The 17,027-nt window shown below is 34.2% G+C and overlaps 3 protein-coding genes across 3 annotated transcripts; all 3 read left to right on the plus strand.

Annotated features, from left to right (window-relative positions):
- The first annotated feature begins 1,857 nt into the window (after positions 1–1,857).
- LOC133703530 (probable amino acid permease 7) lies at positions 1,858–4,436 on the plus strand. Its single transcript, XM_062128121.1, has 8 exons — positions 1,858–2,160; positions 2,256–2,370; positions 2,451–2,684; positions 2,807–2,900; positions 3,087–3,301; positions 3,475–3,608; positions 3,702–3,929; positions 4,033–4,436. Exons 2-8 carry the CDS (start codon positions 2,304–2,306, stop codon positions 4,432–4,434), a joined length of 1,374 nt encoding a protein of 457 aa, XP_061984105.1. The 5' UTR covers positions 1,858–2,160; positions 2,256–2,303; the 3' UTR covers positions 4,435–4,436.
- Positions 4,437–5,677: 1,241 nt separating this feature from the next.
- LOC133703483 (probable amino acid permease 7) lies at positions 5,678–7,989 on the plus strand. The gene is made up of 7 exons (XM_062128037.1): positions 5,678–5,923; positions 6,041–6,277; positions 6,364–6,457; positions 6,662–6,876; positions 6,968–7,089; positions 7,201–7,434; positions 7,520–7,989. Exons 1-7 carry the CDS (start codon positions 5,809–5,811, stop codon positions 7,916–7,918), a joined length of 1,416 nt encoding a protein of 471 aa, XP_061984021.1. The 5' UTR covers positions 5,678–5,808; the 3' UTR covers positions 7,919–7,989.
- A 5,072-nt stretch (positions 7,990–13,061) lies between these two features.
- On the plus strand, positions 13,062–16,927 carry LOC133703428 (probable amino acid permease 7). Its single transcript, XM_062127920.1, has 7 exons — positions 13,062–13,329; positions 13,576–13,812; positions 15,063–15,156; positions 15,303–15,517; positions 15,633–15,766; positions 15,876–16,103; positions 16,215–16,927. Exons 1-7 carry the CDS (start codon positions 13,266–13,268, stop codon positions 16,614–16,616), a joined length of 1,374 nt encoding a protein of 457 aa, XP_061983904.1. The 5' UTR covers positions 13,062–13,265; the 3' UTR covers positions 16,617–16,927.
- The last annotated feature ends 100 nt before the right edge of the window (positions 16,928–17,027 follow it).

Consider the following 17,027-nt stretch of genomic DNA (forward strand, 5'->3'; position numbering starts at 1 on the left):
GTTTATGCCGCATCATTTAATTCATCTCGACATCTTCTTTCTTTTTAGATGGCGTGTTCATAGTGATTCATCATTGTATTAGTTTACATTTGATACATTCATAACCTGAATTCCTGGTCCGTGACAAGCAATGCTACAATGATGTCATAATGACACTCCACGTATGCTAAGCTTCAAACATACTTTTCATAAAACAAATTATATAAAATTTCATAGTTTTTCATAAACTTTTAAAATATTCTTTAAAACCAATAAAAACAAATAATAATTCATAATACTTATTACAATATAAAAATTTACTTTTAAATAAAATAGTGTAATAATAAAACGTATATGATATTAAATTAAAAGGATAAAAAGAAAAACCTTGTATGCAAGCAAAACATATCAATAAAGGAAATAACAAGAACTCTCAACAAGATCAACATGTTAACAAAAACTAAAATCCTAAAAATAATATTAACAAAAACATGAATAATATTTAATATATATCATAGATAATAAACTGATATGGTTACGTCACTGACTTTGTTCTTTAACACAGCAGCCACTCTCAACTGATCTATCTAGTGGGTTCGGTCATGTTGTAGCTCTGACAATTTAAACATGATTGGAATATGAACCAGCAACGTTCAGCGCATAATCATAGCATGAAGAGATGCCAAACGAAAAAAACAAAGAGGAGTGTAAATGCAAGCAAAAGCTGTGGCAGCCAACCATCAATATTGTAAGAAAAAGATATAATCTAGATGTATATGATATGGAAGCTGGGGAAAAACAACTGTTTGTTAGAGAGAGATATATATAAATATCGATGTGAAAATGATTTTTGTTGCAAAGGATGTGAAAACAGAATGTTAAGCTCCTGCAAGAAATTACTATAATTCCCTATTCAAGGAAAAAGAAATGGCCAAACTCTCAAATTTCACAGAACAAAAATTAGAATAAGAAATTCATCATAGTAAACAAAACCTGCTGTTAATTTTTCAGATGCATCGAGGTGACTCTCCTTTTCTTATGGTTGTTCACCCTTTCCTCCTTACTGTCATCATTCTCAACCATTAACTCCATTGATTCTGCATTTCACTCAAACCAGCTTTTCTTTGCCTTCTCCTAGAGAAGCACACGTACCAGTTCTAGAATGAAGCAGAAATAGTATTTTAAGAAACTGATATTTTAAGTTTCTATGACAAGCTATAAGGAGATCCCTTGATTCACATGAGCCAGGCAAGAGAGGAGTGCTTTCTTGTAATCCCAGGGATATAAAGTTTGTCTTCCCCTCTTTCCCTCCATGTTTCCTGGATCTCCTTTTCCCTAAATCCCTCAGTTTTCTCCTCCTTCCTTCCATATTTCGTGGGGTGTGTATTTTTAATGGGAGAATAGGAATGAAGGCTTTGATTATAAAAGATAGTGAAAACACTGTTAAAATCAACTTTGAATAGTATTTCCTTCCACAATCTTTCTGCAATCCTGTGTTCTTTGTTTTTATTTGCAATTATTGTTAAAACAAAGGGTGGGAAAAACATTGTTACAACCCATGGTTTCTCAGTGGAGGAACAGTGTTTTCAAAGGGTGGGAAAAACATTGTTACAACTCATGGTTTCTCAGTGGAGGAACAGTGTTTTCCTTTGGATGTATATCCCATTCTTTAATCAACTTGTGTTAAGATATTTTGCATGGTAGAACACTAGAACTTCTTGGTCAACCTCCAATCACCAACAGATTCGAGTTATGCGTTTTCTTTGTTTGTTAAAAAATATTTTTAATTTTCAGTATTTTATACCATGTAAAATAAACTATTATTATTTTAGTTTTTTTTTTCAAGTTTATCTAACAAATGAGTAAACTACTTTGTTCACCGTACAAGACATGGGAAAGTGTTGCAAGAAACAAACAAGGCCTTATAATCACTATAGCAATAGTTTCCAATTCCGTGGGTTCCATGGTATAGCAATAGTTTCCAATTCTGTGGTTTCCGTAGTATAGCTGATACGAAAGTTCATGAATTCAAAGATTCTACAGAAGCATATCTTCAGTGAAGAATATTCAAAGATTCTACATAAGCATATATTCAGTGAAGTTGTCATTAACTAAACTGCTGACCAAGAGAAAAGACCACATCAACTATCATGATGTGTGCAAGGCGTAGTGTTTCATGAGGTATAGTGTTTTACATCATTGTTATGTGTAGGGTTTAGTGATGTACTCAGATCTGGTTGAACTTGGTCCTTATATTTTGTTATTTGGGTTCACAGGTAGGAAATTTGTAGCAAATTTCATTGCCTCCCCTGAATTTGATCGACATGGCAGTCAAACATGAGCAAGAGAATGGTTTGTTGCTTGATGATGATGGGCGTACAAGAAGAACTGGTGATGACACTTCCAACTTTCAATTCTATTTTATTTACTTTGTGTTATCTTGAATTTACCCCTGTGAGAAACTGAACCAGGAACCTTATGGAGTTGCATAGCTCATATAATTACTGCTGTTATCGGCTCTGGTGTTCTATCTTTGGCTTGGAGTGTAGCACAGCTAGGATGGATAGCAGGTCCAATTGCCATGCTTTGTTTCGCTATTGTCACCTATATCTCTGTGGTGCTCCTTTCTGGTTGCTACAGATGTCCTGACCCTGTAACCGGAACACGAAACTACTCTTACATGGATGCTGTTAGAGTGAATCTTGGTAGCAGAACACCCTCTCCTTACAAACAGAAAGCTTCTTATATTCCCTCTCTGTTCATTTCTAGAAATGTTCAGATAATCTACTTTCTATAAGCCTCCTAATTTTGTGTGGTGATGTTTCAGGCAAAACTCAGACATGCCTTTGTGGTATGTTTCAATATCTGTACATGTATGGGATTGGCATTGCTTATGTTATTACCACTTCAACTTGTATGAGGTACTTCCATGGTGAATTCGTGATTTATGCCTCGTTGTTTTTGTCCATATATCAAGCACCATCATTGTCAGCTTGCTGTGTTTCATTAATAGGGAAATTTGAGCCACTGTTTATGTAAACTCTGCATCTGCTTTTCCTTCTTTGTCTTCTGATTATTAGTTGATTCCATAATTCATATCATTGCAGCGCAATTCGACGATCAAACTGTTATCATGAAAAGGGTCATGCTGCACCATGTAAACACAAGGACATTCCCAATATGCTGATGTTTGGAGCCGTTCAGATTGTAGCATCACAGATACCTGATTTCCATAGCATAAAATGGCTTTCAGTCATTGCTGCAATCATGTCCTTTGCCTACTCTTTTACAGGGTTTGGACTTGGCTTTGCTAAAGTAATAGGTAGGTGCTTGTTCTTGCTGTATCAATCTGAAGATGCAGACTATGCAGTATCAGATAAAATTTTATCATATTCACCTGTATTTTTGCAACGAATATGTAGTAGGAAAAAAATATCATGTTTCACATTCTTTTGTAGAGTTGCCTTAATTTTTTTTCTTTCTTTCTAATTGCAGAAAATGGGATGATCAAGGGTAGCATTGCAGGTGCCCCAGCTTCTACTAGAGCTAAAAAACTATGGCTAGCCTTCCAAGCTCTTGGGGACATTGCTTATTCCTATCCATATGCACTTGTTCTTCTAGAAATTCAGGTCTGCCATCTATTTATCTAGAATTCATTATCCAACAAGTTATGTCACTTGCAAATCAGAAGTAAAATGAAGTAAGAATATTGTTGAATGAAGGATACTCTGAAGTCACCTCCACCTGAGAACAAGACCATGAAGAAGGCATCGATGATTGAAATGATCCTGACAACATTCTTTTACCTCTGCTGTGGATGCTTCGGATATGCAGCTTTTGGCAACAACACCCCTGGAAATCTTTTGACAGGATTTGGATTTTATGAGCCTTACTGGCTCATCGACTTTGCTAATGCTTGCGTTGTTCTACATTTGGTGGGGGGATATCAGGTACTTCCTCTTTATATCAAATTGCTACAAGCTAAATGCTAACATGCTTGGTGTTTCCATTGAATTTTGAGTAACTACGCTCCATATTTCTTGTTTCTGTCAGCTCTTCAGCCAGCCAGTATTCGAGTTCGCAGAACGTTGGTTCTCAGAGAAGTTTCCAAGTAATGGATTTGTGAACAAATTCTACAACTTCAAACTCCCATTGCTGCCTTCTTTTCACATCAATCTCTTCAGAATATGTTTTCGAACTGCATATGTTGTGTCAACTACAGCAGTTGCCGCTGTCTTCCCTTACTTCAACCAAGTTTTGGGACTTTTGGGGGCCTTGAATTTTTGGCCCTTGGCCATATATTTCCCAGTAGAAATGTATTTTGTGCAGAATAAAATAGAGGCATGGACAAGAAAATGGATCGTTCTTAGAACATTTAGTTTGGCTTGCTTGCTTGTATCAATTGTAGGCTTAATTGGGTCAATTGAAGGAATTATAAGTGCCAAATTTGGCTGAAAGGCTTCTTGTTGTTATTATTATTATTTTAATTGGGTCCTTTTGGAGATTGTTCCATGATTCGGGCTTTCACTTTATTTTCCAAAAAAGAAAAGAAAAATGAAAAACAAATAGAAAAAAGGAAATAATATGTATCCAATTAATGTTAAACTTCAAATCCATTTTTGTGCTTTGTCATTTTCAAGAATATATCGATCCTTGATGCAGCAATGAAGTGCTATCATGCAAGAGTATGTATAGTCATGTACCTTTCAATCTAAAATTCTAAATTGTTATATTAGAATTGTAAACTTAAATAATCTTCAAAGGAGTGAATCGTTCTGTGAGTCCCTTCCATAAATCTTAGCATCTTCTTCGATATATTTTTCATTTTTTCCCCAAATCATGCCTGTAAAGAATTTTCTAGCTTTTTTTTATTATTTTTAAAATATTTTATCGTTATCGCTATCAGAAAATTAATAATTTTTTTTATTAGCATTAAAATCATCAGTAAATATATTAATGATGGATTTACTAATATATCATAATTTACTAATAAGCGTTTCTTTAATATACTGTTTCTATCCATAATTTTATCAGTAAAATAATCATATATTGATATAAATACCAATAAAAAATTTTATTTAAAAAACTATTAAATCTCATCATCCCTGTATTTATGATTTTTGCTGCAAAACTTCGTTATTAAACTCAATAAGTTAGTCCCCTCTTCAGGTTTCCTAAATTTAAGTGGATTTGATTGGTACTTTTAAAAAATAATTTTAATCTATGTCATCAAATTAGTGGAAGATCGAATAACAATTTTTTGCCTATTATTTTCATAATTAATCAGGAATATGGTTCGTAAGATTATCATGATTGTTTTTTGGGTAGATGAAGGATATTAATTTCACCAGTTAACTTTAGTCAATTTTGTTTTTGTAATCAGTCTCCAGGGTTTGTGTTTAGGTCTTAACTTATCTTTTTTTTAAAAAAAAAAACAATAATTAATTAAGGTAATTTTGGGTATATACAAAAGAGGGATTTATAGTATTTTTTTAAAAAAATATTCAAACTTTTTTGAATGATGAGTATAATTTTATGAAAGTCCAAGAAAATTGTTGTAATTTCCCATAATATATATATATATATATAAAGGAATGATTTAAATAAATTATCATTGTAGATATGTCGTTTGGTTCATCGTACCAAGATATTGTTAATATATTCGGATAGGTGAAGATAAGATAGAACGAAAGGATAAGAAAAAACAAAATACTATTGTAGGGAAAATATTAATTTTCTAACACTAAACTCCAAGAAACCAGGCTTATGAAACGAACTCTTGAAATGTTTTTAGCTAGCTCTAGCCAGTAAGAATATACTTGAAAGGCCATGGCCATGGGAGAAGAAGCAGAAGAGCATCAACAGACACCGTTATTGTTGACTTCTGATCAGATCCCATCCAAGTCAACAATACTATGCAATCCATTTTCAATCAAGAGAACTGGTTTGTCTTCTTTCTTTCTTCCTCCTTCCAATTCTAGTTCACTCAGTTGGCTTCTCAGAATCATCTTACATGTAAATAATGCACATATATGTATTCATCTTCTTGTAAATCTTGAAGGGACCGCATGGACTGCTGTGGCACACATAATAACAGGAGTGGTAGGGTCAGGGGTGCTATCACTAGCATGGAGCATGGCTCAGTTAGGATGGATTGCAGGTCCCTTGGCCATGTTGTTTTTTGCTGCAGTCACTCTTCTTTCCACTTTTCTTCTCTGCGATAGCTATCGATCCCCGGATCCTGAATTTGGCCCCTCAAGAAACCGGTCTTACCGTGAAGCTGTTCATATAATATTAGGTAACACACAGCACAAGGAAGTTAATCACCACATGTAACTTTTTTTCTTATTAATTTCTCAATTCAATTTCATGTCATGGATTCAGGAGAAAAGAATGCTTTGATTTGTGGCTTTCTTCAACAAGTAGGCTTATGGGGGATAGGAATTGCATATACTGTTACTGCTGCTATCAGCATGAGGTTCGTTGTCTAGCTACTCTCAAATCCCATATTCAATTTCAATGCTTCTATTTCCTTTTCATTTTCATCTGTGAAAAATGAGCGTTGTCCTTGACTACTTTACTGAAGAAGAAACAGACTACTCCGTGATTCTGCGCTGTTTATTTTATGATATTTTCTTGTATGTAGCTAAGATACTAGTGCTATTACATTTTCTAATGAAAGGGAGATTCAGAAATCAAACTGTTACCACAAACAAGGACATGGAGCTGCTTGTGAATATGGAGACACTTTATATATGCTGCTATTTGGAGCTGCTGAGGTTCTGTTGTCCCAAATACCAGATTTCAACAGCATAAAATTTCTATCAGTTGTTGCTGCAGTCATGTCATTCACCTATTCTTTTATTGGATTTGCACTTGGTTTTGCCGAAGTAATTGGTAGGATGGTGAATCAGCTGCAAATCAGCTGTCTTTTTATCGGTTTTCCATATGTATATCACATAATATTTACTAGTCTCCAAAATTACAGGAAATGGATATGTCAAGGGTAGCATCACTGGATCCTCAACTCACAGTGTAGCTGATATATCTCAAGCTCTTGGCAATATCGCATTTGCATATCCATGTTCCCTTATCCTTATCAAAATCCAGGTTTGAATCCCGATTCTGAATAGGCAAGTTTTGTTCTAAAACACAACATAATACAATTTTGCGATCCTGTAAGACAATTATATAGATGATGGAACTTTATGAAAAATGAAGGACACTTTAAGATCACCCCCATCAGAGAACAAGACAATGAAGAAGGCCTCGATGATAGCAATGACCGGTACAACATTTTTCTACCTCTGCTGTGGAGGCTTTGGTTACGCAGCCTTTGGAGAAGATACTCCGGGAAACCTCCTGGCTGGATTTGGATTATTTTCTGGACGATACTATTGGCTTATCAACATTGCTAATGCTTGTATTGTGATTCATCTAGTTGGAAGTTATCAGGTACTCCTAGAGTATATTTTTCATTTGCTTACAAATCCCTTCGAGACAACAAGAAAGGCAGCTTCATTGTTGCAGATCTTGACAGGTTTTCAGTCAAACATTTTTTGCCAACATTGAGAAGTCGATTGCGGAGAAGTGGCCAAACATCCAGTTTACACACATAACTCCCACCTACAAACTTCCATGGTTTCCAACTTTCCAAATCAACCTCCCGAGGCTTTGTCTCCGAACAACCTATGTCATATCAACAACCACTATTGCAGTGATCTTCCCTTACTTCAACCAAGTTATTGGAGTGATGGGAGGGTTGAATTTTTGGCCCTTAACTATATATTTTCCCGTGGAGATGTACTTTAAGCAGAGAAAAATTGAAGCATGGACAATTAAAAGAATCATGCTTCGAGCCTATACCATTTTCTGCCTTTTGGTTACTGCATTTGCTTTGATTGGATCAATTGAAGGATTGATGAGTGCCAAATTGTAGAATACCTTTTATCTTTTCTCCAAACATGGGTTTTTTATATACCAATTACAGGAATGGACTTGTTGCTAGTATGTGAATGCCCTAATGATTTCTCTGAATATCTTCATGTCATCGTTTATGCTGCTATCTCCGGGTCGCCACATCTAGTATCAAATGTCTGGCTCCATACATATGATGCTCGCGACCTCCAATGTTCTTTTACTTAGCGTCGTCTTCTCTTCTTCATCTAGCCAGGAGATGGATATGTGCTAGCCTTCATAAACTTAGAATACCCATGTACCAAACTTGGGAGGCTCCTCCAATACTAACCCATTTACATTTTCATGTTTTCCAATCCCCTCAATGAATCGTCTTCTCCTTCTTTTTATTTATTGTGAGGGGGCTACAGAGAAAAAAGGTTACCTCACCGGTTTTTTTTTTCTTTATCTTCAACTTTATCAATTATTTTTTTCAGTTTTCTTTAACTTCGATAGAGTGAAGAGGTTATTGTTCTCCATTCACTCTATGTGAATATTTTGTTACCGCGTGATGTTCATGCTCCATAATCCAGTATGTCAGACTTTCTGAGCGTTTGGATTATGAATAATCACCAGTTCTTGTTAATTTTTTATTTTTCATAACTGAGGGCGTAGAGGGTTGGTGACGCGGGCCTGAATTCCTATAAAATAATCTTTTTTAGTGTGTGAAATTTTGAGAATTTTTAATAATTAAATCAGTGATTTTATAGTGATAAATTATAATAAATAAGCATTAAATTCTAAGAACTAGCATATTCATTCTAAGTTCATGTATGATAAATGTTGAGAATATGTGATAAGAGAGTGAAGATTCTAAACTCTTTACTTAGATCATTTAGAAAATATTTATAACTTTTATATCTTGAATTTTCTTTTTCTTTTTTTGTTGAAGGGGTTAACAATCTTTTCCTTTTTTAACATCCAAGGGGGAGGAGTCTATTAAGTGTTTTCTTACACGACATTAATATTGATTGGAATACCACGTATCTATAGAAGACAATCCTATGACATCTCGTACACAACATTAATGTCGATGGAATCAACCCTTATAATCAACATTAATATTGATAGACATATATCCATCTCTTAAAAAACTTTTTACACAGCTAAGGTAAAGAGAAATGATAACCCTAGTTTTTCATTTTGTATGTTTGGATTTGGATCGATGTTAGATGCAAGGATATTGAGTTTAGCATCCTTCTAGGCCTAGAGACACCTGGGCTGAGCGCGTAGCTAAGCTCAGGGGAGTTGAGCCTGACATCTTGTCAGACCCACATGTATTTGGGCATGGCATGTAGCCAAGCCCATGAAAGTTATGCTGACATCTTGTCAAACCCATGTGCACTTGGGTTTGACACGTAGCTAATCCTAAAAGAAATGATATCAGACCCACTTGTGTTTAGGTTTGACACGTAACTGAGCCCAAGAGAATTGAGTATAATATCTTTCTAAACTAACATATGCTTGGCCCTAGCGTGTAAGTAAGCCTAAAAAAGTTGAGTTTGATATCTTGTAAGATTCTCTTTCCATGAGTTTTGATTTATGTTAAGCTTTTATGATGGATCATCCTTCTCTTGGCTTTTTATTTATTGTTTTTTTTTGTTGGAGTAAATAGATTTTAGCATAAAATGCTTTGATAACAATACCTATGTTGTTTATGCTAAATCCTGCTACATAATACTTTTTTAGTTCATCAAATTCATAATCACTTAAAGTATATATTTTTCAAAATTGTCCTTTGTAACAAAAGAAAAGAAATCCTCTCTTATTTTTCATAATTTTGTTAGAGTTGACTAATGAGATTAATTTGTGAGTTCTGCACGTCACCCTTTTTTTTTTTGTCGATTGTCAAATATTCCAAAAGTACCTAACATTTTGTATTTTAAATTGACAACTTAACCAATTATGATCCTTTTATTTATTTATTTTTTCTTTCAAGCATTTTATCTTCCTTTTAATATACATTTTTTTTTCTTATGATATATTATTATGAATCATTACTATGATTTCGTTTATAGATCTTCATGTCACAAACACCATGACTCTATGCCACATTTTTTTTTCTCAATATATATAGTTAAATTATTTTCTTGATATGATTTATATTTTTTTAATGCATCTTCTCTACACTATTTTATGTATTAATTTAATTAGAAAATAAATGAAGGTTGTAAAATTTGAATTTGTTCTAATATCACATCAAAAAACTATATTAACTTAAAAATTTAAATTATTAATTAATATCTCAATATATAATTTATATCATTATCTAACATATTAAATTAAAAAAAAACTTTTGAAAGAAATATTGTGGGCTATATAAGATTGGTGTCTCCGAGGAGGGTTCTTCACAAACTAGTGAGCTATCTTGAAAGAAAATGGGGTAGAAGCAGAAGAAGTAGAGGCACCATTGTTGCCTGCTCTGCCGACAACAAAGAGAACTGGTTTGTCTTCTCTTCACTTGTGTCTCCCTTCTTTCTTTTGCGTTCTTCTTTTCTCAATCAAATTCTATCTATCATGGCTGCAAGATTTAATAATAATGGTTAAAATCAATCTGAGATTTTTACTAGTAAGAACTCGAGATCTCATGTTCAAGTTGCCTTCAAATGGTGGGAAAGGAATTAAGAGATTGATGGAAGCTATCTCTTAGTTCTTAAATAAATGTATGTGTCTGTCTGTCCTTCACCGAACTTGAAATAATTGATAAATGTTGAAGGGACCGTATGGCCGGCGGCAGCACGCATAGTAACAGGAGTGGTGGGGTCAGGGGTGCTTCCCCTAGCTCGAAGCATGGCTAAGATCATGGGGTGGATTGCAGGTCCCTCAATTAGCCATGTTGTTTTGTTTTGCTTCAATCACCCTTGTTTCTGCTTTCCTTCTATGCGGTTGCTATCGATCGATCTCCTGATCCTGACTTTGGCCCTACAAGAAATCCTGTCTTGAATTAAGCTGATACAAGTTCAGGTACGAGATTATGGTATTGTACTGATAATTAGATAGCATCCATCTTTTAATATCTCCATCGTACGCTAAATTAATTACATTTTTTTTAATGAATATGTAAAAGATTGAGTGTCGAAGTTGAAATGTTAAATCATCAACTTGTAAATTTAAAAAAAATAAAAAAAAGAGAAAATTCATAGGAAACAAACCGTTCAACCACCATCAACATGCGCCACATTAAAAGAAAGTTGACACAACAACCCTTCTAATAACATGGCGGAAGAGGTGGTGCAATACATATCGTCCAGATAGTACATGCACCTCTCATGCGCTGATGCATGGACAACATGAGTTAACAATTTTAAAATTTAAATATTAACTAATCAACATAAAAATATTGGACTCTTTTCTTTAATTAACAGTGTTTGACATTTTTAACCAACTCATTTTCAAACAACTTACATGCTTCTAATGAATTATTGTCTTAATGCTTCTAGGAAGCATTTAGCTACTATCCATGGACTAAAGAGATAAAGATAATGGTAACAAAAGAGATAGGATATAAAAAGAAAATAAAAATAAAATTATGTTTAGTAGTGATATACAAGATATAGTTATTGTCTTTATATTTTTTTTTGTTATGGTAAACAAAATAAAACAAAATATATAAAAATATATTTTACCCTTATTATGTAATACTTTCAAACTTGCATATTTAAAAAAACAATTAGATTTTTATTTTAGTTTATATTAAATTTTAAAATTAATTATTTTATAATAACTCTGTTATAAAATCAAGAATGACCAAGTAGGTCAACTTAAAACCTGACTGATCAAGTACTTGTATCAATTCAAGTTTAATAAAAACTAGAGAAAGGATTGACTCGATCTAATCCAGTTAAAAATCTAAGTTGACTTGTGACTCATTTGACTTGGAATAAAACACGAGTCAAAATTTATTTTTTTGAAAGAAAAAAAAAAGGTCCAAGCAAGGTTGCCTTGATTTCTATTTTGTTTAATTTTTTTTATGTAAACCTTGTTTTACCCTCCTGATCTATGACTTGGACCTCGTCTTAGGACGAGTCTCAAGTTTTTAAACTATAATAATAATTATTATTATTATCCTTATATTAATCAGAGTCAATGATCAACCTAATTCATGACCCGAACTTTAACTCGGATAAACCTTTAAGTCAGATTTTAAAACTATGATAATAACTATTTTTATTCTTACATTGACTCGGGTCAACTCAAGCTAGTTATTCCAACTTGTGACATGAGTCTTGCCCTGTCTCAACCTTCGAGTTGAGTTTTAAAATTATGATAATAAATATTTTTATTATTTATTTTAGTTGGACAATTTTGTTATTGAAAGTGTTTTGCAGTGATATTTTAAGAAAAAATATTGTTTCAAAAAAATGTCCTTTTTATATTTCAAAAATATAAAAATCCACTTCAAAATTACCTCATAAACATATTTATTTTTATATTTTAATTTATGTCTCTTCAACCAAAACTTTTTATCTCCATTGTTTCTATCGCTTATTTCCTAGAGAATAATTAAATGCTATCATAATGAATCATTAAGCATCCCTGGCATTTATTTATTTAGTTTTGAAAATTATTTTTAAGAAATTAAAAAATACAAGCAAAGAATAATAACGAACAAAACAGGAAAAAAAAGATTGTCATACATAAGTAATAGTTGTCTAGCTAGTTGGCTAATAAGAACTTATCATGTGATTTTGATTTTTTTTTTCCCCTTTCAATGGTCCCTCGTTGCAAAGAAAAATAAATAAAAGTTAATGGAATCCTTTTACTTTAAGAAAGGCTAATTTAATATATTGAGACAAACTTTGGATCAGAAATGAAAGGAATCAGTTTGGTTAGATTCTGAAAAAAGATTTTCCAACCTCGCTCGCTCAATTCTAAACAAAGTATAAACAATTTAAAATGAATTGTCTCCATCAGGAATCAATTTCCCACTTGCCTAGGGTTTGAAGGAGTAACGGTATGGAGTATTGACAGAGTATAAGGACATAATTAAGAAGATCTCTTTATGAGGGACTACTTTGAAGAAAGATAAAAAGTACAAGTACCCCAGCTGTTTGCCCTGTTCGTGGCACTGGCATTTGCAACGAGGAGACTAAAAAACTAAGTAGTAGTTACAAGTCGTTTTCGCTTGTCATAGCCAATGATGATACAATACTGTTTCTTCTTAAATAATGCAAGCACCTCGCCTAGACTTTGCTTTTTTTATGTTTGTAAAACAAAAGATCAGAAACCGGGCTTGAGATTGAAATTGTAAGAAAATTATTTAGCATATAGCATATAAAAACAACGTTGTGTTTCTCTCAAAAGAAAGGGGAGTTTGCTTGAAAGGCCATATGGGAGTAGAAGAAGAGGCATCATCATTCTTGCATGCTCCTAGGCCTGGAATCAAGAGAACTGGTCTGTCTTCTAACTTCTTCTTCTCCTTCTTCCAATTAAAGTAAAGATCAATGCTTTGCAAAGATTCAAATTCTAGTTTATATGCTCCTCACAATATTCATCTCATGTACATCCATAAATCCACTTTCAAAACAAAATATTTTGTAGTTTTGATGCATTTCAATAACTCTCCTTAATGCCCTTTTAAGATCATATAGATGTATATAAACTTCAAATCAAGTGATTGTGAAATGAATTGTGATGAAGGGACCGCATGGACGGCAGTGGCACACATAATAACCGGAGTGATAGGGTCAGGGGTGCTATCACTAGCATGGAGCATGGCTCAGTTAGGATGGATTGCAGGTCCTGTAACCATGCTTTGTTTTGCTTTAGTCACCCTTGTTTCTGCTTTCCTTCTCTGCGATTGCTATCGATCTCCTGATCCTGAATTTGGTCCCAAGAGAAATCGATCTTACCTTGAAGCTGTTCATGAGACTTTAGGTAAGATAAGATACAAGAATATTCCAATTTCCTTTTCAGTTGAATCCCCCTATGTATATATCCATGCCCACTAGCAAGTTTCAATTAGAGTGCTTGCTTGTTTGTACATGAAATGAATTTGGATTTTGAGATTTTTGCTTGAAAATTAGGGAGTCATGCTTGCCCTTTATACAGGTTGAAGCAAACAAGTCAAGAGACTTAAATAAATATAGATGGGAGACAGCAAGATTTGTCATTTGTGCAGCCACCAAACGGAATTGCTGAGGGTCTCAGGCCAAGGCCGACTTCTGCATGCCAAGCCTCAGCTTTATTTCTCCCCTTTCCGGGACGACGACGACTACTATAGAGTTAGAAATTGAAATAACTTAATTATTAGGGTGACGAAGGGCCACATTCATTGGATTCTTTCTAAAGAATATCAAAATGAAAAGAAACAACAGTTGACTTAGTATAGCATAAATATATACATGTCGTACGTAGCTAGGTTGCTCCAAGCACAAAGAACGAGGTTTTTGCAGGCTGACGATCCCCGCTAAACCATAAAAATGTTAGCTGGTCTCTTCCTTCTTTTTTTTCTATATAGATTAACAGTGGCAGTTCCTCTTAACGTGAAGCTAATAATTGTGTTATTGCAAAGTCAACTTATAAATTATTTATAGATGAAAAAAGAGAAACAATCCTATATGGATTGAATAATCCATTCGTTCAATATGATAATTAATGTAAGTAAATGGAAGACTAAACTAAAAAAATAGAAATTATAGCTTGGAGTTCTTTTATATATTAAGATTTATTATAGCTAATAATTATAAGGCTTAGCGAATGTCACTATTATTGTTTTTTTTCTTTCTTTCTTGTATTTTTAAAGAACTTTAGAAGAAGAAAAGGAGGGCTCTTTGATATTGAGAATTGATTTGGACCATAACAAAGCAAGAGAGAATTGAAAAATGGTTGACAGGCATTATGATGGTTATAGCTATGCAAATTTTTGTCCCCTTGAGTTAAGTTAATGTTATGTTTGTGTATTTATTTGGTAGAAATATTATCACAGTGCATGAATCAACTGTTGGATTTGATTTAAAGCTGGCCGCGTTTCCAACAAGCTCTTAACCATGTGTGTTTTATGGTGGCTACTATTACTGCTAATAATTCAAATCATGTTGAAGCTATCGATTTAGAGAAAGATTTAATTTAATTATGCTATGAACATATTAACTAGCTTCTAATAGTTGGTGATTGCATGGACTCAGGAAAAAGGAACGCATTGATATGTGGCGTCTTAGCACAAATAGGCTTATATGGAACAGGAATTGTCTACACTATTACTACTGCTATCAGCATGAGGTACATCTGTTGTAATTTAAGCTACTCTCAAGTAGTCATCATCCAAGTTTGCATTTCCATGGCATCTTCGAATTTAAATCATCTTCTAATGACGAGCATTGCCCTTGTGGTTGTTTACAAAACAATTACTATTTTTTCTGATGAAGGGCAATTCAGAAATCAAACTGTTATCACAAAGAAGGGCACGAGGCTACTTGTGAATATGGAGGCTCTTTATATATGCTACTATTTGGAGTGGTTCAAGTTGTACTGTCCCAAATACCAGATTTCCATAACCTACAATGGCTATCAATTGTTGCTGCAATCATGTCAGTCAGCTATGCCTCTATAGGATTTGCACTTGGGTTTGCACAAGTGATAGGTGCGGTACTGCATCAGCTATTATTGGCCCTCCAAATCTTGTGTCGGGGTCATTGTTCCTGTAAACTTTTAGCTCTATCTATTCTGAATAGTTTCTGCTGTCTCTAAAATTTCAGCAAATGGATTTGTTAAGGGTGGGATCGCAGGAGTCTCAGCTTATAGGGCAGCTGATAAAGTATGGAATGTATCTCAAGCACTTGGAGATATTGCATTTGCATATCCATATTCCCTAATTCTACTAGAAATACAGGTATGAATTGTGATTCTGGATGGGTAAGTTTTTAAGCTGAAATGATCAAACACCAGTGTAGCTCTTTTGATAGACTAATTGTATGTGTTGAAACTTGGAAATCGTAAAGGATACTTTAAAATCACCTCCATCAGAAAGCAAGAGTATGAAGAAGGCATCGACAATAGCAGTTGTCGTCACCACATTTTTCTACCTCTGCTGCGGAGGCTTTGGTTATGCAGCTTTTGGAGAAAAAACACCAGGGAACCTCTTGACAGGATTTGGATTTTATGAACCGTACTGGCTTATTGACCTGGCCAATGCTTGTATTGTGCTTCATCTAGTTGGTGGCTATCAGGTATGTGTCTGTACACAATGTTCATGATAACAAGATAAGCAGATGCACCTTCGTAGCGTTCTTAGAAGTAACAATCCCTGAGATATTCACAATGTTTGATTTTGCTGACAGGTTTACAGTCAGCCATTATTTGCAGTCATTGAAAACTGGATTGCAGAGAAATATCCAGACAACAGGTTTTTGAATAAGAACCTCACCTACAAATTCCCACGGTTGCCAGGTTTCCAATTGAATCTCCTCAGATTGTGTTTCCGAACTATCTACGTCGTATCAACAACCATGATAGCAGTGATGTTTCCTTACTTCAACCAGGTTATTGGATTGGTAGGAGGATTCGGCTTTTGGCCCTTGACGGTATATTTTCCTGTGGAAATGTATTTTAAGCAGAAAAATATTGAGGCGTGGACAATTAAGTGGATCATGCTTCGAGCCTTTAGTGTCCTCAGCTTTTTGGTGACAGCGTTTGCTTTGATTGGATCAGTTGAAGGGCTGATGAGTGCAAGATTGAGCTAAGAGAGTGAAGAAAAAAGGGAAGAGAATGTCTTTCATCTTCCAATTATCGATAATCAGTAGCATGGAGATCTTCAATCTGGAATTCTCTTTTCGATATTGATTGCAAGGGGATGTCCTGAGGCAGAATTACTGATTGTGGTGAGGGCATCTCCAAGTTTTTATTTGAAAAGCCATGGATTCATCATCAGAACCAGATGGAACCTGGAATTGTTTGAAGCACGGTTCCTGTGAATTAATATTATATAAAATGTAAGATGGGAAAAGCTTTACTTAATATGATACTGTGTGAAAAAGTGGTTGTTTTTCGAAAATGTCTATCTACATATCCAGGTAGCCAGCCCTACATTGTTAGCTTAGGCAGGATTCAGGTAGCCTCCAAAGTGAGTTGTCTTCATCAGGATTTTTCTTAAA

Source organism: Populus nigra, chromosome 9 (assembly GCF_951802175.1).
Source record: "Populus nigra chromosome 9, ddPopNigr1.1, whole genome shotgun sequence".
In the NCBI taxonomy this organism is placed as follows: domain Eukaryota; kingdom Viridiplantae; phylum Streptophyta; class Magnoliopsida; order Malpighiales; family Salicaceae; genus Populus; species Populus nigra.